Here is a 22,717-nt window from a genome sequence, read left to right as displayed (position 1 = left end):
TACAGTCTGACCTCACAATGGAAAAAATATCTGCACTAGAGAACAGTAAGAACTCTGACTTGGAGAAGAAGGAGGGGAGGATAGATGACTTACTAAGAGTAAGTATTTAAAATGGGACATCTCTTCTAAAAGCTGCTATTTAAAGATGCCTAGGATGCATGTGCCAGCTAGGCAGCAGAGCAGGATTTTCTGTACTGTTTGTAGAATCAAAATGTGCAAGGTGAAACAAATCCAGTCATCCCTTACTTGCAGGATAATTGTCTGGCTTGTAGATACTCTGTTTGGGCCTGCTTGAATCCACAAGCAGTGTAGCAGTGACTGTGGCTATACAGTGGAGCGTCATTGTAGCTCAGGTGTTTGTGTCCTCAGCAGTGTTGTTGGCTTTCTTTGATCTGTTGCACAATTATGTATTTCTCTAGCTAACCTAACATGTTTCTCTGCAGAATTATTCCCCTCTAAGTGCTGAGCAGCTGACTCTGCTTTTTATTTAGCAGCACGTTCAGTAGCCTCTCAGTAGACTAGGAAGTTGTATTCAGAAATGCACATTCATGAGAGTCAGTGACATGTATAGAGATAAGGAAACATCTTTTGGTCAAACCAGAGGAATAAAGCTTCTCAACGCATTAGTATTCCTCAGGAAGAGATAAATACCTTTAAATCAAGGATCTTGTCTTAATGGAGCAGTTCTAATTGATTTAGCTTTCATCAGCTGGAGAGGCATCTCTTGTGAAGTGTTGAAAAGATTTAGAAAACACACGTAAGGGAGAAGAGGGAAGGCTTTCTGTGTGTGCGTGTGTCTGGTGGCAGCACCTGTAAGAGCTACGACAAGCTCTTGGAAACATACACAGAGGCACATGTGGATTTGTGGAAAATAATCCATGAAGAAGGAAGTACATTTTTTTATTATTACTATTTTACCGTCTGCTGTTTAATCCCAGGCTATTGGTTGGAAGGGGGATGGTTAAATTTCACTTCTAGTCAATTAAAACGGTTGCACATGAAATCCTGCTGTGCGCTGTGGCGGTGTTGAACCAGCAGCTGTTGCTGGGAGCAGTCCGTATAGCGGAGCCGACGGAGAGTAACCCAAATGAGAATTTAATTGAAAGCACAGAGTTATCCCCTCCTTTTTCTCTGCCAGTATTGTGGCTAAAGAGGGAGGATAGTCCAAGGATGACTAAGCTATTTTGAGACTTGGTAGCTGTGGTAAGGTCTTAAATGTTTAAAAAAACCCCAAAATTCCTTGTGCTTCTGCTTAGTCTCCTTGTACCTTTGTTCCTCATGTGTACCCCAGGATGATAAAATCATGGAATGGTTTGGGTTGGAAGGGACCTTAAAGATCATCCAGTTCCAACCCCCCTGCCATGGGCAGGGACACCTTCCACTAGACCAGGTTGCTCCAAGCCTCATCCAGCCTGGCCTTGGACACTTCCAGGGATGGGACATCCACAGCTTCTCTGGGCAACCTGTCCCAGTACCTCCCCACCCTCTCCGGGAAGAATTTCTTCCTGATATCTGATCTAAACCTCCCCACTTCCAATTTAAACCCGTTACCCCTTGTCCTGTCACTGTGTCCTTGGAAGAAGCCCCCCCCAGCTTCCTTGTAGCCCCTTCAGATACTGGAAAGCTGCAATGAGGTCTCCCCAGAGCCTTCTCTTCTCCAGGCTGAACAAGCCCAATTCTTGCAGCCTTTCATCACAGCAGAGGTGCTCCAGCCCTCTGATCATCTTCGTGGCCTCCTCTGGACTCGCTCCAAGTGGTCAATATCCTTCTGATGTTGGGGGCTCCACAGCTGGACGCAGCACTCCAGGTGGGGTCTCCCCAGAGCAGAGTACAGGGGCAGAATCCCCTCCCTCGCCCTGCTGGCCACACTTCTCCTGATGATAGCACTTCCCTGTTCTAGAGGGGTGTAAAGATTTGAGTGGGTTAAAAGTTGCAGAGCTTGGCTTGGTTGTTATGGTAAGAGGAACCTAGTCTCTTTTTCTTACCCTGTTGGTTGGCTTTCTTTAATCTGATGCCTGCAGCTAGCTGGGGAAACTTCTGCCTAGGTGATGCTTAGTTTGGCTCCGAGTGATTTCAAGTCAAAGACTTTTTCTTCTCTCAGGCCAACTGCGATTTGAGACGGCAGATAGATGAACAGCAAAAGATGCTGGAGAAGTACAAGGAGCGGTTGAACAGATGTGTAACGATGAGCAAGAAGCTTCTTATAGAAAAGGTGAGCGGGGGACTTTGCACATCTTTGCAGTCAGTTCACGTCTCTGAAAAATTCTCTGTCTTTTGGAGCAGCAAAAACCTGCTCCTCTTGCTATAGTGATAAAAGAATTCTGGAATTCTGTCTTGAATTGTTTCTCTGCAGATAGGAATGTATTTTTAAGACTGAAATGGGTCAGAATGTTATAGTTTGGTTACTTCTCACAGTCTCGAAGAGTGATCTCCCCTGCAGAAGTGAAGAGGTCTGAGTGCTAAATGTAGCAGGCATGGTTTGATTTGGAAACTCTTACACCTGAAAAGCAACATTCTCCAGCTCTGGCAATACAAGTGCCGTATCCCATTGTGCAGTGAAATTGCCAGATATGCCCAGTGACATGGGCAGTGATTTAGACCTTTCCTTCTTTCAAATGGCAAAGTTGGAGATGGTTGCTTTGCGTAACACTCAAAACAACACATTAAAGACACAGGGGAGAGCGCCAGGCTGCTGTTTACCAGCATCCAGCCTACTTCAGCGTTGACAGATTTCCAGATTTCCTGATGGTTAAACAATGCGGGGGTTGATTGCTCTTTCACCTGTTGGCCAATTACATCTATTGTTTGTGGGCACTGGATGGGCAAAACTACCACGGCGCTGGCCAGTACGTCCAGTCTGTTTGAGTTGATTTTGTCACAGAGCTGATTGTTCCTGGCTGAATGGGACTCCCCTGCCTGGGAGGCTTTGTGACTCTGGGCTAGGTGTTGTGTAGACCAGGGATTCAGATAGCTCCAGTGAGGAGCTTTGCTGGTTCACCTTTAATCCTGACTGACTGAAGCTTTGCTGCTCTTGTCTCAGGCCTTGGAAATTTCCTTTCACTTGCCAGAAATGCTCTGTGACAGACAACACCACCAGTTTTTATGCATGTTGGTGACCTAATTGAGATTGTGTCACTCCTGGGAGTGGTGCGAGTCTAGGACTGAGCTGGCTGATCACTGTATCTTAGTCTTTAACAGTGATTCCAGGTGCATTTTCTTCCTTCATCTCTTCTTTGAGTGAATAAGGGCCTGATCAGAGCCACATCTGTAGTCTAGCCAAGCTACTGATATAAAGGGGTAGTTTTATTCCTACTGTTAGACTGATTTCAGCTGATGATGGAATGGGTGTGAGCTGCTCAAGCAGTAATGGGGAAGGAAGGATGAGGCTGAAATGTCAGAAGGCGGCAGACAGACAAATGCCCTGTCAGACCAGTGTGAAGCACCAGCAGTAATTTGATCAGTGATTTTTCAGCTGGGTGTCAGATAAGCAGTGCTGAAACAAGGAAAAGTAGTAAGACTTGGTAGTGATTTAAAACACAGCACAGCTCTTAGCTGCTAATTTATGGCTTATATTTTAACATGTTTTATTTTGTTTTCAGTCAAAACAGGAGAAGATGGCATGCAGAGATAAGAGCATGCAGGATCGATTGAGGCTAGGTCACTTCACTACGGTGCGACACGGGGCGTCTTTCACCGAGCAGTGGACAGATGGCTATGCCTTCCAGAACCTCATCAAGTGAGGGCAGAGTTGTCTTTAACTTCAGAGGCGGAGGCGGAAAAACTAAGCAGTTGTGTGTGATGTCTTGCGTGTCAAAACGCGAGAATGGTGTGACTGATGCATGAAAGGATCAGATAGGAGCTCTGCTGCTGACAATGGGGAGCGTTTCCACACTGAAGTGAGAAATATGTTTCCACTTAAACCTCCAGTGACTTGAAACTGGAATCAAATTGTTTGAGTTGGCCTCTGGGTTGGAAAGCAGTAGGCTGCCCTGTTGGGTATTCTCAGTGCGCCTACCTGACTGTGCAGTGCTTAGGGCGGGGCGGCGGACCAAATTCTCATATGTATCTTGAGTCAATCAATTTGATTTGGATACTTGCATATATTAGTCAAGGAAGGCTAATTAGCTCTTTTTATTTTTTTTAAGTAAAAAGTAGAGAAGGTTGAAAGGGAAAATCCATACTATTTAACTTTTTTTTGCCTCCTGGTGACAGTGATCAAAGGGGCTGCAGAAACCTGGAAATGAACATCAGAGACCCTTTTATGCAGGATGCTAATGGAAATATCCAGTAAATTCCCACCTGGCCTAGACCTTTAAGTAGGACTTGGCAAATTAATTGCATTAGGGAGGGCTATGTGTGATCCTTTAAAATCATACCACTCCTCTGTAGTCTGATAGGGAGGCGCAGCTCTTGTTAGGTGCAGGTTAAGGACTTTATATTTCCTCCTTAGTTTGTGTTGCAAGGCATGGGAGAAATACTCCTGGAGTATTTACCTGCAGTCTATCTCTCTTAAAACATGCATTAAGTACGTAAATGTTCAAGTCATTTAGACTGGAAATTTCAAGAGTGGTTTTGTCACAAAGATAGTCGTTTTATCTTGGAAGAGAGACTGCTTTCTTAGTGAAGTGGGGAATGGTGTTGGTCATATTTCAGAGAACTAAGGATGGTTTAACTGGACCCTTGAAGCATAAGGATACTTTCTCACTGCCAGACTTCAGGAGTAGTTTTAACAGGAAAGTCTGAGATGTATAACAGAGCCTTCTAGGAAAGGGTGTGTGGAAAGTTAGTGACTTACCATGGATCCCTGGGTTTTCCGTGAGGTTAGCAACTCTTGGTTTTGGATATCCTCTGCATGAATAAAACCTTTCACTTACTGAAAGGTTTCTGTGGGCTGGGAAAAGAATCCCCTTTTATGTAAAAATACCTTTAAAAAAATCTGAGTTACAACATTTGGCACATCCCCCTTTTCTGTACAAAAATGGTTTTTTACTAAACTTACCAGTTTAACTGATTGGAAGTTCGTTGCTTCTGTCTGTTAAGGGCAGATGCTGAAGACAGCCGAGTGCATACCAGCAGTTACCTGCTTCATGGGTTTTTTCTACTCTCTCCTTTCCAGGCAACAGGAAAGGATAAATTCCCAGCGGGAAGAAATAGAAAGACAACGAAAAATGTTAGCAAAGCGAAAGCCACCTGCAATGGGACAGACCCCTCCAGCAAGCAATGAGCAGAAGCAGCGCAAGAACAAGACCAATGGAGCAGAAAATGAAACGTAGGTTACGTGGCCACCTTGGTGCATTGCAGAGCTGCGTGTTTTGATTAGAGCACAAAGTATCTACTGGGAAGCGGAATCTTGCCCTTGCCTCTAGGCCTCACTCCATGCACAAATGAATATTGTGGAATTAGCCTGGCATTCAGCAACATCTGGCTGCAGTTCTAAATAGTTTTCATTGGAGTAAAACAAGGATCGTTGCTGAGTCCAGGCTTTGTATGGTCTTGACTTTTTTGGAATGCAGTAACCTTCAGCCTTCCAGTTGCGTTTTCAAAGTGGTGTGTTCTTAAGGGTTGCAACTTCAGAATTGATTTTGGTATCACTGTGTGATATGTGGTACTTTTTTTCTTTTTTGGGGGAAAAAAAAAAAGAAAATTATACATTTAGAAGCCTTTATTTCCACGTACTTTCTGGTGGGGCCTTTCAAACAATTGATTTGGTGTACGGAAGAAAAAAGATGCTCTCTATAAAGACAGTGCATTAGGCACTGACCTGTGTCACCAAAGCAGTCCTTCAGATACCCGAGTCAGAGAATGGAAAGGTAGTTGAAGTGCTACTCTTTGTTCTTACAGAAGACTTCCTTCCCCCCCACCCCCTCTTTTGAAGTTAGTGATGCTCTAAGAGTCGTGATGTTCTTGGAGAGGAAAGCTGTGTCTCACAAGAAATTCAGAGCAATATTTTTTTGGAAGTTTTTGTGAGTTGGAAACTCACAAAAAAACCCTCTTTGTCAGAGATTTTTCCCTTACCTTTTACCAGTTTCCTTGACAGTCTTCATGTTATTGCTCTTGGCTAATGCGGTAACTCTCAATGACACTTTGCTTTTTGCACTGTTAAATCTCCTGGGCATGACTTGACCTCAAAGTTCCTGCAGCCCTTCGAGTTTTTGGTCTTGATCTCTAAAAGCTCGCATGAAGCAAAAGCTCCTGCTGCCTTTTGCAGTCGCAGCAGAGAAGGCAGATGACTGGGTGAATCGTGATATTCGGCGTGCTCTCAGCAGCCAGGGCGGTGCCCCCAGATAGGATGCTGGTGCCTGCAGGTCATGTGCAGTGTACTGGAGGGGACTGTGCTCTCTGCACATCAGTACCTTGAATAGACATGTTTACCCCTCGTTCTGGCCAAGCGAGCTTAAGAACAACTAAATAAAGTTTTAAAGCCATCCCTTTGCACTGCAGTTTGTGTTGGGAGCAGTAAGCTGAATGTCTGCAGGGATAATTTGAAGCATTGCTGTTGGTTGTGATATGACACTTTCCCCACTTCTGTCAGCCTGTTGTTCCCCAGCAGACTGCTGCAGCCCTAGTGTGGCTTATTCTGCAGGCAGAGCAGCACAGGCCTTGGTGTGCCTGGAGATCACGATAATGTCTGTGACACCTAGCGAGCTGCTGCCTTGACGTACTCTCCCGCCTCTACCCGAGTTCGCTACTAAGCCTTTTTGTGCTACCAGATCTTTTTCTCTGTGTTTCTTGCTGGTTTATAATTCATCACCGATACATCAGGGTTTTATCTTTGTGGTTTAGAAAAGCTCCTTGTGGTGTTTTGATGTAAACTGCTTGCCAGTGTATGAGTGTGGTTCCTGAGGAGTGTTGAAAACATTGGTTTAGCAAGTCAGCTGAAGCAACTGTACTGCCTGACTACTGGCTTAAACATTAGTTACCCTGTAAGTGCATTTGTTGGACCAGTGGGGATCGGGTATGAAACTTTCTGGATTCTGGAGGGAGGTGTTTTCTTGTGGAATTCTTACAGAAGCTGTCTCCTAGGCAAGTTGAATATAAATGTTTCTGAAAGTTGAATGAGAAGCAGCCAAATTCTGTTGTTTGATTTTTTTTGTTTCCTCCTTGGTTCATGGTTGTTGCTGTGTGTTAAAAAGGAGAGGAAGGTCCTGTAATGCAAATTTAAACGTACGCTCTCCTGAAAGTAGTTTCTAGCCTATGAATGAGAAAAATATTTTAATTCAGGAAGATTAATCTGCTGGGGCTTTTTGAGGTTTGTTGGGGCAGCTCGGGCAACCTTAGAGCCTCCAGCTGCACTGGAAGTAGTGTCTTTCAAGCATGTTTCTGTGAGACAGGGCAATGTTTGTCTTAGAGCCCCCTTGATTTTTGCAATGCTGCTGCTCCCAGGCAGCTGTTTTGGGCAGGGTTAGCCTGGTGGTACTCGGTATGTGATGAGCAGACTGACAGTGTTTAGCCCTGCATTTCATTTCTGCACGAGAATGTGTGGAGAGCTTGTTGCTGGTTTATTTGACTGTCTTTATTCCTCATACAGCAACACCAACCAAAGACCTAAACTTGTGGGGCAGTCTTTTATATTAGCTCAATCCAGGCTGGCAGGGAGGGGGTTGTGGGTGAATTATCATGCTTTTATATCAATTGAGACGGCATGTAAGCATGTATGGTACCGGGTGTGTTTTCTATGCACCTTTAATTGGTGAGAAGCAGTTCCTTATGGTCATGATTCTTTGAAAGGGAAGTTGGCTTGGAGTTTTGCATTAAATTTATCAGCTAACGACTGCTTTAGAAATCATTTCAACTATGCAGCCCCTCTGCATTATCAGCAGTGGAGAGATGTTGAGGCACTTCAAGATGAGCACTTAATCAGCTGAATACTACCTCCTCCCAACTCGCTGTTTAGCGAGCAAGGTCCCATGGCTCTGCGCAGATACAGGACTTGGTCCCCTCCTGAAGCTAGTTGTGGTGTTGATGCTGTGGACACCTCATACACTAACCTTGGGACTAAGTACTATGCAGAGGAGCATAACTGCTGCAACAGGAATACTCCTGGGATTCACTTTGAACTCAGCTGAGCTTCAAAAAAATCATTTATATGCGGTCACATGCATATCTTGCTTCCAGAGTAAATGGATGTGGTTGATACAGGCTTTGTAACTTTATGTTCACACGTCTTATGCTTTTACCAGACTCCTTGTTGGTAGTAGTGAGAGAATTAATATAACGATTCATTTTTCTACCCTTAAAGATCTCAGCACATCACTGCGTTTCAGTAGTGATGGGATCTGTCATTATTTCAGTGTAAGGCTGTACTTTGCCTCTGACCTACATGGCACACTGTGGCTATAAAAGACATCAAAAACATGATGAAACTTCCTTTTGACCAGCCACTCAGGATGGAAACTTTGCATGTCATTTACTGTCAATTCAATGGGGATTATTCCCCTTATCCCATTGCTCCTCCCAACTACACGTGAGGTCAGTGATACGGTAAGGTGAAGTAAATTTCCAGGGTTTCCCTGGAAGCCACTTCACAGACCCTGAGACAGGAAAACATTCTGAATCTGTGGACATTGCTCTGTTTGTAGTGGCTCTGTGGCCAGATGTACTGCTAGTCCTGGAGTGAGTAGCTGGGTTGAATTATCCGGTTTCTGTTACAAAGAAAAAATTGAAAACGAGTCAGTAAAGCAAATTTGAAATGGAAAAATAAGATGTAGAGTACTAGTGCTTCAGTGCCATGTTTTGGTAGATTATGGTTTAGCTTTCCTTGTTAGAAGTCAGTCACTAGCCTAAATAGGTGTTACTGGGGACTTGGATTTGAAGTCAGTATGTGTTTTATCAAGGTTTGAGCTTTTGGTCTCCTTCAGTTTGATTGAGTTTACTTAAAAAATTGCCTGCCAGTTGTTAACATGCTCTGCGTAGTTGTCGCTTCCACTGGCGATGTGTGTTCTGCAGGCTGGTACTTCATCACATGCAGGGAAACTAATGCATTGGATCTGTCTCTTCTCTGCAGATTAACGTTAGCAGAATACCATGAACAGGAAGAAATCTTCAAACTCCGACTAGGCCATCTTAAAAAGGTAAGAACAAACAGCAGAAAAGGGTTTTAGATAGGTTTTTGATTGTGTTCTGTGAACAATACGGTTTCTCTGTAGAGGTCACTGCTGTGTGATAATTGAGAGGTTTTTGTTGCTTGAAAAGGATGGCCATGGATTTTGTAACAATTTCTTCCAAGGCACTGGTATTCAGGAAGGATGTTCTTTGCTTCAGTAAATAGATGTCAGTGTCCTTACAGTTATGATTTCCTGCAGGGAGTTCCACTGTTCTGATGCGTCTTATTCTGTCACTGTGGCCTGCCTAGTGCTGGGCTTTGCAGGTCTGTAATATGGGGCAGCGGGAAGGAGTGGACCAGGGCAAGAAAACATAACAACCCAACGAAACCTGCAACCACCATTGACTTTCCTGTTTCTTTGCAGTATCCAGTAAACAGCTTTATTAGTAACGCTCCGATAAAATCTCTAGGGCTTTTGGGAACTAGTACTGTTCAGGCACTTGTTATGCTCATTTGTTTTCAGATACGTTGGCTTCAGGAGGAACTGTACCTGCAAGTGAGCTTATAATTAGATAAGCTGTTGGTTACCTTTTATTGAGATTGCAAAATAAATAAGCTTTCTGGGACATTTCAACAGATGAAGTACTGGGGGAAAAAAGAAATGTGTCTTCTGCCATTTCCTGGTTAGCTGTGATCTCTGCTAAGGGCAAGGAGTTTTCCTCCCCGTATGAAGCAAAGAGGGAAGCGTTGCTGGAATCCCCCTTCCCTTCTCAGGTGCTGCCTGAGCTCTACACTTAGTTTTTGCTGTAACCTTGGTACACGAGTCAGATGGAAGGCCTCATTAACGCTACTGGACTCATTATTTTCAGCATCAAGGGAAAGTTAATGCACACATGGAATCCACTGGCACTCTGCCTGTTGTGTTTTAGTGACCTGTGAGCACAGTTACATGATACAGGCAGGAGTACGCTAAAGGCACGCTTGCTCTGCAGCTTCCGCATTGCTGGGTGGATTCACTGCGGGGCCATCTGTGCTGGCACACGGTGTGTCACCCTGCAACAGAGGAATCCGTTTGGAAATGGACCTTAATGGAAAATGAAGTAATGTTCTGGGATCGTGGCATTGTCTGAAGCTGTGCTTATCCTTCCTCCAGTTTTGGAAACTGGCTCATTCTTTAGGCCTAAAAATAGAACGAGCTGAGAAGGGAGGGAACAGAGTTACCCGTTTGTCTTGTGACTATGTCCCTTGAGTCATATCTACCAAATAATGCTGCTCGAGGCACACGTTTTAATTGAGGTTTGCAACCCTGTCCAGAGTGATGAATTCTGGGGTCATGTTTGAGGGCACTAGAACTTCCAGCTCTACAAACAGCACCTCAAAACTTCCATGTGGCACGAAGTAGAACACTCTGACCTGTTCTACTGCATACCACTATTAGGATCCGACGTTGTCCTTTCACGTTCTCTGTCCTCTTGGGATGCTGCCCTGTCTCCATGTGCATCGTGACATCCCTGTTCCTTACTTCTGAGGGCTGTCCTCTTTCTCTTGTCCCAGCAGAGGCTGAGTTCCAAAAACAGCTGCATAGCACCGAGTCAGGGAAGGAATAGGACCGTAGCAACAACACTTCTTAATTACATAAGGAATAGGACCATAGCAACAATGCTGCTTAATTAGAGAAAGCCTTAAAACCAAGAAGGCATAAAGATGTCTGTTCCTGTCCGTGCATAGGTGTAAACAAAACTGCCCAGGCAGTTTTCATTTCCATCACCTTCCACCTGACTCGTAGTTGACTGGCCATCTCTCTAATCTCCCAAAAAAGTTACATACCAATAACTTTTCACAACTGGAATTACATTTGTTTCCATAAATCAGGCAGTAATGCAAACTGCACTGTCTTAACATGGCGTTGTGTTTTCCTTTGTTTTTTTTTCCTTGTGCAGGAAGAAGCAGAGATCCAGGCAGAGTTGGAACGGCTAGAGAGGGTTAGAAATCTACATATCAGGGAATTGAAAAGGATACACAATGAAGATAATTCACAGTAAGCACATGGGATTCAGGGACAAGAACATACAACAATTTTTTCATTTGTTCCCTTCATGATGAGAAGCAGTTAATATTTTTTTTAATTGGTGTTACAACTTAATGTCACTTGACGGGGGGGGTGGGGTGTGTGACACAGTGATATAACTTGAAATAACGTAAGACAGGCTTCCAAGTGCGTCAGGGTACCGTTATATAGTCTTCACTTAAGCGCAGAGTGATCAAATAGTATCAAATCTGTAAGTTGTTAACATAGTTTTAATATTTTTGTTACTTAATATAAAAATGTTGTTTCTAGACTGTGTAGTGTTATTTCTGTCAGTGTTCTTAACTATGTCTTTCTCGCCAGATTTAAAGACCATCCAACGCTAAATGATAGGTATTTGTTGCTACATCTTCTGGGTAGGGGCGGCTTCAGTGAAGTATATAAGGTAAGTCTGAAGTGGCAGTCTGGTGTGCTCTGAATCTGCAATGAAATGTTGCAGTCAGCAGAGTTTTCACACTTCGTTTCTCAGTGGTGTGTTGGTTGTGGAGGGAAGAAGGGAGAACAAAGCACGTGTTGCATCCGGCTTGCGTTAGACAGCAGGCTTGAGATTTTTAGGTTCTGCCCTTGTCCTCAGAGGTCAGATTCCATGCAAACGTGTCTTTCAAGAAAACGTTGCACCAAGTCTGCAAGTTTTGTCAGGACAGAGAAGCAAACCACTTGTGTCTTCCAGTGCTACACAAATACCATAAGTAATGAAGTTTTATTAAGTATGACATAGCAAGTCTGAACGTCACTGTAAATAAGAGAAAATAGCTCCAATAGTAAGAGCAAAGCCTTCATTTCCTGGAGGTAGAAGGCTTTCTTCTTCTGTCTTTTGATGCTCTGAAGTAGCAGGCTGGGGGTGTGTGGACTTCCTTGGAACTGGAGATGGTGTGTCAGCACTCTTGCATGGCCAAGACTTGTGATACTTTGGTGCTTGCTATTTGACTGTTATGCTTAGAGCCTTTTCAGTTGTATATATCCCTCATCTGTACCCACTAGTTCTTAATTCATGTTGAATTTGGCTGGAATGAAAATAACTCTGCCAGTGCAAATACTGGAAACTTCACGGTGGTTTGTTATTTTGTAGTACAACAATAGGTGTCTAAACATGAGGGGTTAGACTGCCCAGGTAGTGAAAAGAGTGTGTTCTGCGTGTAAGTACTGGGACTTGCTCTCTGGAGGATTTGCTGAGCAAGTAGAAAGTGTTGGCTCCACAGATGGCAGCAAGAGGGTATGAATGCTTCATACCTGACTGAGCATGGGAGTTGTAACCATGCTCTTAAAACAAATGCTTAGCCCTTCTTCTCCGGGGTCTTGGCCAATTGATGAAGCTTTAGGAGTGACGTATACAACTTTTGAGATGGACACAGTTTATCCTTGTCTGCTTACAGTAAGATTACCTGGTTACCTATGAACAGGATAAAAGATTTCTGCATTTCTCCAAGAGCCCAATTCTAGTGGTCCATTCTTTAAAGACGGCCTAAATAGCAAGAAACTGGAGGGGAAGAAACACAGCACAAGATTTACACAGTTCTGCTATTGAATTCTCCGGCTTCTAAGGAAGCTGAAACATTTTGCTCCAAGATGGAAAGTTGAGCTGCCAGTGGGAAACAAAGTACTAAAAATGCTCTGTATGTTTTGGGCAGAGTGTAGAAAATGGGTTAGGTGGCTTGGGGGAACAATGGGCAGCGTCTTTCCCCGTTTGATTAACTGTCTATATTTTGGCCATTTGGCCTTTCTGATGCTGTTGAAGCTGTGGTGGTAAAATGTCAGAACAAACGCGCCATTAGTTGGATCCCGTAGGGAAGGTCAGATCAAAGCAGAGAATATTCAATTGTTTTCAGAGTTGCTTGGTTTCATTAGTGAAGCTAATTACATCAAAACGTGGGTTTGCTCTTCACTCTCTATGTCGTAATGCTGATTTCCTGGGTGGGGATATTGGTTTGTTAGAGCTTGTCTGATTTTGCAGTATTGACTTGAAGTTGTGGTTCCTACTGATTCTCAGTTCTTCTTTCTGCAGGCTTTTGATTTAACAGAACAGAGATACGTAGCTGTGAAAATACACCAGTTAAATAAAAACTGGAGAGATGAGAAGAAGGAAAACTATCACAAGTAAGTAAGGCTGTAAAGCAGAGCGCCATGTTTCCAGACTTCTCCTGTGTTTGGTTACCCACTGTGTGTGAACAGGCTGCCATTCTTTTTTCCCCCTTGTGTTTTGCCACGTTTCAAAAGCCAATCTGCCCCACTAGCTATTTGGAAAAGTTTGGGTCAGAGTAGAAATGTCTTAATCGTGTGCACACCCCCGGTTTTGTGCAAGCACAAGGTTTTAAAGCACCAGCAGTGCTCTGTGATGAAAGCGTTGAAGTGGCTTCTCCTCTTCGAAATGTCTAAGCTCCACTCTGGTGGGAAACAGTTGTTCATGCCCATCTTCCAGGTACACACCTGCCTTGTGCTCCCTGAAAGCCTTCCCCTTCTATTTGTTTCCTAGAATACATAATGCTTTCACAGATGATTAGGCCTGTACCTATGTCATGGCCTAGAGGGGAGTTGCAGGAAGCCTTTTGGTGTTGGTAAAACGTGCTCCCTAATGCTGTGGGTTAGATAAGCTCTACAGAATGGCAGCCAAGCCTTCTTGACAGAACTTCAAAGATAAAGCTGTGATCTTAACTCCCCAACAAGTCACTAAGCTGGATTTGAAGCCTGGAAATTGGGCTGTTGAGCATCACAGAATTTTTCTAGAACTTGCTGATTCTTGTATTCAGCTATCTTGGACCCCTTAACGATTTATGAGGTTATTCTGTTTTGGCAAGCAGTACCACTAATCAGGATTAGTTATTTTGTAGCATTGCCAGTGGCTGACATGCGCTCAGATTCTGTGGTTTTTGAGAACTGTTCTGCGCAGTTCCTCGCTTGCTTGCCTTCCCTTCGGCTGTCTGAATAATGTGCATGGGTTTGACTGAAGTTGGGTTGCTGCGTGGTATGTCTGGGGTCGCTATCTGCAGAACTTAGGATTAAGTCACTTGTATGACTAATGCTCAGACGTTCCTGTTTTCAGACATGCGTGTAGAGAGTACAGAATTCACAAAGAACTGGATCATCCTCGAATAGTGAAGCTATACGACTACTTTTCGCTGGATACTGACTCGTAAGTTATGTTGCTGTGTCCTTGGACTTGGTTTGACCCGTTCACTACAGACAAAGTATTTGCTCTCCTAAAACTTCCCAGGAGAGTCCAGAGAATGTCCACACCGATGTTACAGACCGTACTGCAGAGGTATCTGGGGCGGTTTCACTGTAATTGGGTTTCTAGAGGCGCTAGCTCACGCCCCAGTGTGCCGTATTATGGCAGACATGGTGCTTTCCTAGTAAATCCTGCTTGTTCTTGGCCTGGGCAAATGCCCCAGCTGATACAGCTTTCTGCTGCTGCGTCTGGCATTTCATGGGGCATCTCTGACCTTCGTCCCATTGAGCACTGAGGACTCTGCTCCTGGCAGCTTATTTTAGAAAGGGATTAATAGGCTGGCGAACTCTTAATTTAATGTATTGACCAAATAGGTGATTCTGACAGACAAGCAATAGCAACGTGTTCTGGTTTCTATCAGGTGCCTTAATTACAACCACTGTTTTGTCTTCAGGTTTTGTACAGTGTTAGAATACTGTGAGGGAAATGATCTGGACTTCTACCTGAAACAGCACAAGTTAATGTCGGAGAAAGAGGCGCGATCCATTATCATGCAGATTGTGAATGCTTTAAAATACTTAAATGAAATCAAACCTCCCATCATACACTATGACCTTAAACCAGGTATGCTGTGCTGCTAGCTGACGTGCTTGTGGATGCTCACGAAAGGTAACGGGTTGTAAGTAATGTGGGGAAGCTCACTTTGGTCAGACAACAAAAAGGAGACAGGGCTGTCTGGGAAAACTAACTTGCAACAGGAAAAAACCTAAATGCATAGAACATGCTGTGAAAAGGGTATTGTCTTCCAGAATTGCAACATAAAACAAGGAAATAACTTTCCAGAAAAAGTAGCCTCCTTGTGTGGAATGAGCCCTTGAACCACCAAGTGTCTGTGTTTGGTTTCTTCTCCTGCTTGTATTCTGCTGTTGAGAGCTTCTGTTATTGCTTCATAAAGGTTCCCATAATTACTAGTGTGTTTCATGTTCCCATTCTTCTGGCTTATTCTTTCTGTAATCATCTGCCTGAAAATGTGGTGGCAGAAGCTAACTTGAAGTGTTGAGTGTTTTGTGTCATGTGGCAGCTCACAAAGCTGAGGACATGCAGGCACACTCTTTGCTCAGGGGTGGCTTTGAGTTCAGTCACATCTGCCATGTAGAAGACCCTCTCCAGAAGTGGTTGCAGATTTCCCTTTATCACTGGGCAGAGGCACAAGGGGAAACGGAGGTGCTCTCTTTTGGGGTGATGTGTATTGGCTGCGTAGCTTTTTTCCTAGTCCAGTAAAACTCAGCCGCCTCTCTGGGCAGTTTTCCCTGGCTCGTCTCCCTGTACTGGTGGCACTTCATCAGCATTGTGTAACTGGGATGTGATGTGGTTTATTGCATCAGCGTGAGGAATCTGTACGGGAGGTGGTGCTGTTGCACTAGTTCTAGTGACCCTGTTTCTTCCCCCAGCTGCTGACTCCTCTGTTGTTTGAGCGTGCTGCACAGCTCTGCCTACAGTTGTCTAAAGCTGTGATTCATCCACTGCTGTCACGCACGATTCTGCCGCTTTATTGTAGGCTTTGAGAAAAACAGTGATGATCTGACTTCTTGATCCTTGGTGGATTTGGAAAAGACTCTTGCCTAAGCAGTAATTGTCCTTTTTGAGCTTAGAAAGCCACTGGGGAGCACTGCCAGGAAGGAGAGAGTTCTTGGCTTGTTGAGAGGCCGGGGCAAGTCAGGACTTCTGGGCAGAATGAGTCATAATTGTGTATGTGTACTTCTCTCCTTAATCCTCCTTTTTGACCTGCCCTTCCAACGGGACCTTTGGGAGGGGTCAAAACACCATGGGCATCAAGCTCATGTGGCTCAGAGGGCTCAGAATCTGGAGGCTCCAAGTAATGTCAGGCCAGTGGGTCGTTCAGGGATGGGCAGATGAGTTCTAGCACTTCATGGGAGCTGAGTTGTCTCTGGAGCTCAGGATGTTGCTGAGTGTTAAAGCATCTACCCCAGGCTGCTGCAGCTCGCTGCATAGGTTCCTTGTCCTCTCGTGCAGAGTGCCAGAGTTCAGTTCGATTTTATTCTTGTTTTTCCTGCTAGATGTGTATCCTAAGGGGCTATTTCCTTCTGTCTAGGTAACATTCTTCTAGTCAATGGTACTGCATGTGGAGAGATAAAAATCACAGATTTTGGACTTTCCAAAATCATGGATGATGACAGCTACAACTCTGTTGATGGCATGGAACTGACATCGCAGGGGGCTGGTACTTACTGGTAAGCATCGACTTGGGCACTTGCAAGTTACAGCTCAAGAACAGTTTATAAACAGCTTTGGATCTGTGTCAGCTCTGTGTGTGCTGCCATTGTCTGTGACAGCTTGAGACCTTGGAGATTCGAGACCCTGGAAGCTGCTCTTGTTGTCACACAGCTCCTTTTGAGGCTGGCAGCTTTTTACTTTCCAGTGGGTTAGTGTTTATACATTAGAAAACCATCTCTTATCCGAAGAACCTGGTGAAAAACTGCATATGCTGCTGAGATAGCAGGCTCTGGAGTGGAGCTTGGCTGCTATTTCACAGTCCATAATGGTGCTGTCTAACAGTTTAAGCAAGAAGGAGGAGAATACCCTGCCTATTTAGAAATTCAGGTGCATCAGGGAGATGGAAAGAGTATTCCACTGAAACGAGGAGATGAAAATCCTTAGTTTGCTCTCACAAAAGATGTAAATCTCAGTGCTGTCCGTAGCCAGAGCTTTGCTTTCGAGTGTCCTGTGAAGGGTGTTTTCAGCAATATCCTCAGGGCCGGGTGTTGTCACTGCATCACCCGTGGCTGAGAGCGTGACCCACGGTGGGTGCCCCTGAATGCGATTCTTAGCTATTCCCCAAGCTGCAGACTGTCACTATGGGCAACAGTTGTACAGGAACACTTGTTAAGGCATTCTGTATCGTACAGTTTTGTTCTCTTTCGAAAAATGAAACAAGCTGTAGTTTGAGCAAGGCTGAGTGTCTCTAACTAGGACGTGGCATCTGGGGTTGTATTTCTAGAAATATGTATTTTGGCTTTGTGTTTCTATTGTGGAATTGTTGGCCAAGCCCTTTGAACAACAAATACCAGCTCTGAAGATAAAAGAAAATGGGATTATTTTGCATGCTCTGGTGAAAAGAAGCTGACTGTGCAGACTAGCTCAGGCCATGAGTGCCTGGGAGGGTCCTTGGGATCGCTCTTCCCAGAAGGGGTTTGCATTGGTGATCTTGGCCCAAAGATACACAGGAATGAAATTGGGTCCCTCGATCCCCAAGCGAATGTCTGATCGCAGGAGCTTCTTCCTTCCTTTCTAAAGAAAACGGTTGAAAGTATAGGAGATGTGGCTCATAAGCTGTTGTCGTTTCCTTCCAATCAGGTATTTGCCACCAGAATGTTTTGTGGTTGGCAAAGAACCTCCAAAGATTTCAAATAAGGTTGATGTCTGGTCAGTGGGAGTCATCTTCTATCAATGTCTCTATGGCAGAAAGGTAAGAAGGCGTTTACCTCCTTTCTTAGTGGTGATTTCCTGAACATTTTGGGAGGCAGCCCTGGCTTCTACTTCCTTCTCCTCCCCAGACTTCTGCTTTGTCTCGCTGCCATCAGTTCCAAGGCAGAGTCCATGCTAATGAAGTGGGGAGAATTTACCAGGCCGTGTTTTGCTCTACACGGCCCTTCCTTCAGAAGCAGTGTTCTGCAGAACGTCTTTCCACTGGGCATGTTCCCCTGAGGCTGTTCTGGGCAGGACAAGTGTATCGTTCAGGGCCAGACACCTGAGGCTCTTGGCCTAGCATTGTTTTGTGATGCTTTCCATGTGCCACCTCTGTGTCGAGCCAGATACTCCTTAATGGCTGCAGGTGTTTTAGAAAGATAAAATAGGTACAAAGACCCACTCTAGAAGTTTTGGAAGGGAAGAGTCTGGATCAAGAAAAGATGATTTGTCCTGAGAAAAGGTAATTAGTTTTATGACAACAGAAGAAATAGGTTGGAGCAGGAAAGCGATTCAGTCAACTCTTGTTTTCACGAGCCCTTGGCAACCGTGTGTTGTGAACGCCCGGGCTGGCAAACACACTCTTCAGTGGTGTCAGTCAGACAGAAGGTGGGACCAGCCCAGCAGAGATTGAAGTGGGCAACTCTGCCAGCCTAGGTGGGCAAGGGCCCTCTTGCACATGCTGAAGCTGACCTGCGAGGGCTGGATCAGGCAGGGATCCCTCCTGTCTGAGTGGAGACACCCCAGACATATTCCAGCTTGGTCCCTTGTGTCCAGCTTGAGCGTGGGAGCAATGTATCCTGCTCACCCGGCTGGAATCTGCAGCATCTTCACCGCATTCACGGGCTCCTTGCCCGGAAAAATGCTGATGTCAGGTGATGATAAACAGTAGCGTTACGGGTTTCTTTAAGGCCTGTCACCAACCTTTAACAACTGTCTCCCACTTTTTTGGTAGCCCTTCGGTCACAACCAGTCACAACAAGATATCCTGCAGGAGAACACAATTCTGAAAGCTACCGAGGTGCAGTTCCCTCCAAAGCCAGTAGTCACGCCAGAAGCAAAGGTAAATCATCTTGCAGCGAGCTGGATCACGCTGTGTGTGTCAGTCAGCAGTCGTGATCAGCGCCGGCAGTTCCGTCCTCTTGCTTTCCCTAAAAGCAGCAGGAGTCCTGTGTTTAGTGCCTGCATCCTGCGGAGCAGCCAGTGGCTTTTCCCTGTGGTAGTTCTCGGGCTGAGGATTGAACAGCAGCGTGTGCCTCTGCCCGTGTTTTCTCCTGGTAAAAGATGAGCTTCTCCTGGAGGAGCTGGGCTGTCTCTCTGCTCCCTGGGGAAGGAATGTCAGCGCTGAGGTTGTCAGATTGGCCCTGCTCCCAAAGAGTTATCTGTCAAAGAAAGCTTCCTGTTTCTGTCCGTCTACTAATGCTTGTTTTGCCTTTGGGGTATCTGCAGGCATTTATCAGACGTTGCTTGGCCTACCGAAAGGAGGATCGGATAGATGTCCAGCAGCTGGCCTGTGACCCATACTTGCTGCCTCACATCCGCAAATCTGTATCCACAAGCAGCCCAGCTGGAGCTGCAATTGCATCAACCTCTGGATCATCCAATAACAGCTCTTCAAACTGAGACAGAGTAATAGGCCAAAAACTGCTTGAGAAACCGGCAAAAAGACTTTCAGAAACAGCTTTGGAATAAAGGAATCCGCAAGGGTCTCAAGAAACCTGTACTAGGTGCTTTTTTTCTCTTGCTTTTTTCCATCCATAGAGCATGACAACATCAACTCTCATCAAGAAAACCTTCGGCATCTAGGCCAAGCCATGTGGATAGGAGATGGCTTGAGGTTTATCCAGTAAATGACCACAAAAGGATGGCTGCTCTGAGCAAGGAGAGGAAACTCAAGAAAATACAAAAAGACATGGTTCCTTGTACTGTGAACTGAACATGCAGCCTTGGGGAATCCAGGACGCCGTGTGTGCTTCATATGAAGAATGTGGACTTTGGAAAAAGACTGGGCTAGTCCAGTGTTGATATTTAAACATTGTTCTTTTTCTTTTAATAAAAAGTTTAGGTAACATCTCCTGAAAAGCTCGAAGCACCAAGGTTCAGCTGGGGATGGTATATGACTCTTTGCCCTTTGGAGGGGAAAAAAGTTGATCCTGCCTGTTCATGGCACTAGAGTTAGTGTTTTACCCCTAATTAATTTCAGTTTTTTAAAAATAACAATTTTTTTGGAAGAAAGCAGTTTTCTGGTCTCAAAGTGAAACCCGTATTAGCAGGTTCATGGCAGTGTCCATTCCGCAGATGGTGCAGCTTTCTGCTCCCTTGGGGTGGCCTCTTAGGAATAACTCACCTTCTCAGGAGGGCAGTGAAGCCCGTAGGAGAACAGGCCTGCGTAGATCTCCTGTGACCAGAGTGGGTCACGGCTCCGACTGCCACAGGGTTTTCAGCTGCTGCTTCACAGCTCAACGGTTGCACCTTTCTAATTTATTTGAAGTGCTGTTCTTTTTGAAGTGACACCCTGACGTGTTCACGACGTGCCCTCTGCTCTCGTGAGCATGATCTGACTGTTGAAAAAGCAGGCAGCGAACAGGAAAGGATGGGAGCACAGCTCAGTTGATCCCAGGTGTGATCCGTGCTCACGCGGCGCTGTACATATCTTGTTCATGTTACAAGAATCCGAAGCTGAAGACTTGTCTGCTCTTCTCAGCAAAGGCTTTCCCTTAGCGCTTTCCTTTTAAAACTTGCTGACTTTCCTAACTTGCCATCGCTGCATCCGATTGCAAATGAGGGGGGATGGAAGGGAGCGAGCACCCTAATTACTATTTTTGTCTCCTTTCTGTAATCTGCCTGGAGGGGTCTTACACCTTCAGCTGGCGTCTGCCCGCTGTGAAACGCAAGCCTCTTGTCCCTGCTCTGCCCCCTTTTTCCCCCCACGTTGAAGGAAAACCGAAAACACACACAAAAAGCACAGCACTTGAACATGTGGCAGCCAGGTTGGAGTGCTCCGAACATGTGGCAGGAATTCATAGCCAGAAATATTTAAAGATGCAGTGTTCAAGAGCAGGGTTTGTCTCGGGAGGGAGCGGAGCGGTGCTCTCCTGCGGCTCAGGGTGGTGTTTAAAACCAAGTCACCCTGTGCACGCTTCCCAGCCCAGTGCCCACGCTGCTGTGGTCTATCCGGGGTTGTACCCGCAGCCCTGGCAGCGCCTGGGCTGCTCGGGGCACTCAGTCCCCAAATGGCATTCTCGCGGCAAGCGATGGTCTCGGTCCCGCGCTGTCAGAGAGAACCACCGCCTCTGCCGTACTGTCAGCCCTCGTCTGCGCGCGCTACGCTTAAACCAGATCAGGAACTTTTAGTTGACCGAAAGATGGAGGAGTCTGTTGAGATTGGGCAATGGACCTGGGAAGTGGAGAACGCTGCCGCTTTGATTTTTATTACTATTTTTGTCGTGACTCTTGGGCTTTTAGTTGGATGTATGTGCTTGCAGCTGCAGGAGGATGGGCTCTAAACTGAGGCTTTTAAACAAAGGAAAGAAATACTGCATCTTTAAATCCTCAGCCATAATTTCTTCGCCTTTCCATCCCTGTTGCTCTGTTCAGAAGTTAACTGTTCAGCAAGCAGCACTTCAGCACGTCTGTTCAGCCTCTGTCAGGCGAAATCGGGGTTGGCGCTTCATCCCGTTTGCTGAAACATGAGTTGGTGTCTGTCCGCGTCGGGGAGAATTCTAAAAGGGTTTTTTCTGTCCCGGTCCTGTTGTTTCTTGGACATTCAGTGTGTGCTATCTCTGTGGGTGTGATTAGTTTTGTGTCAGATGCATTTATTTCTGCTGTGCGACACCCATCCAGGGGCCTGGGGCCAGCGTCGGCCTTTCCCGGGGCTGACAGCCGTGAAGAACCCTGGTAGAATTCTGGCTGCGACACCTTCCTTGTTAATATGGGTTTCACTTCCAATAACAGACCCTATTGCCACACTGTTCATTTACTTAAAGAAAAGTGTATGAAGAATTTGTAACTTAAACCAGGCCAGACTGTTTTGGCTCTACCCAACAGATGAGACATGGATATTAAAATAAGTTTTAAGAAACTGATTTGCTCGGCTCTTACTGTTTTGCTCTTCACAGCGTTGGCACGGGCTGTCTTGCAGTGGCTGCGTGGAGGTGACGTGGGACAGGATGAGGAAGGATGGAGGAAGGCTGCGTTCAACAGCTCAGAGTGAGATCTCTGCGTCCGAGGCAGGAATCGCTGGAAATGACGAAGTCTTACTTAATTACTGGCATTGATCTCGTTCTGGAGCATCGAGACGGACACCTGAGGTGCGTTTGCCCCTCGTTTCCAGTGGAGAAGCAGTTGCCTTTAGAAGCTGTGTAGGTTCTGGACACAAAACCCACCTTTTCTTGAGCCTGTTGTGAACCCGCGTTGCACTCCCGTGCCCTGGCTGGCTGGGCCGAGAGCCGGCGGCCACAACCCACCAGCAGCTCCCCAGCCCGTGGCTGCCTGAGGTTCGGGTCTCCATCACCCGGAATAACCATGCTGAGCAGTGCTGAGCAGCTCAGCTCCTCTGATTTCTCACGGCTGAGCCTTCCCAGCTTTAACAAACACACAATGGGCAGTGAGGAAGGACCTTGGCAGCTGTAGGTGTGGAGTCTGCTCGTGTCCGGACTGACGCCCGGGGAGCGCCACTTCACACGCCCGGCTCCTCTGCCGGCGTCTCCCAGCCTCTGCGGGGCATCTCCGCGGCAAAGCAGGACGATACCTGCTCCTGGGAGCCTGCTTCCTCGGGAGGAAGAGTTGCTGGGGATGGGGGTTTTGCTGCAAACCTGACATCGCTCTTGTCATGCCTGAAGTCAGTTTGTGGCCGAGCACGAGTGAAACCGAACACCGAGAGCAGCTCGGCTCCCTCCCCGCTGCTGCAATTGATTATTCCCCCCCCCCCCCCCCCCCC

General features: G+C 45.8%; 1 protein-coding gene across 1 annotated transcript in view; it reads left to right on the top strand.

The window, feature by feature from the left end:
* LOC104513083 (serine/threonine-protein kinase tousled-like 2) overlaps positions 1–19,674 on the top strand; it is a 40,437-nt gene extending 20,763 nt beyond the window's left edge. The window contains 14 exon segments of the mRNA XM_010156311.1: positions 6–98; positions 2,102–2,212; positions 3,600–3,736; positions 5,117–5,269; positions 9,005–9,071; positions 10,984–11,081; positions 11,433–11,514; positions 13,132–13,223; positions 14,167–14,256; positions 14,747–14,916; positions 16,406–16,544; positions 17,668–17,779; positions 18,734–18,841; positions 19,228–19,674. Of these exon segments, the coding sequence (XP_010154613.1) occupies positions 6–98; positions 2,102–2,212; positions 3,600–3,736; positions 5,117–5,269; positions 9,005–9,071; positions 10,984–11,081; positions 11,433–11,514; positions 13,132–13,223; positions 14,167–14,256; positions 14,747–14,916; positions 16,406–16,544; positions 17,668–17,779; positions 18,734–18,841; positions 19,228–19,401 (1,626 nt within the window). The 3' untranslated portion in view covers positions 19,402–19,674.
* The last annotated feature ends 3,043 nt before the right edge of the window (positions 19,675–22,717 follow it).

The sequence above is a fragment of the Eurypyga helias genome, unplaced genomic scaffold (assembly GCF_000690775.1).
Source record: "Eurypyga helias isolate BGI_N326 unplaced genomic scaffold, ASM69077v1 scaffold31757, whole genome shotgun sequence".
NCBI lineage: Eukaryota > Metazoa > Chordata > Aves > Eurypygiformes > Eurypygidae > Eurypyga > Eurypyga helias.
This window is presented reverse-complemented; position numbering and strand designations above follow the sequence as displayed.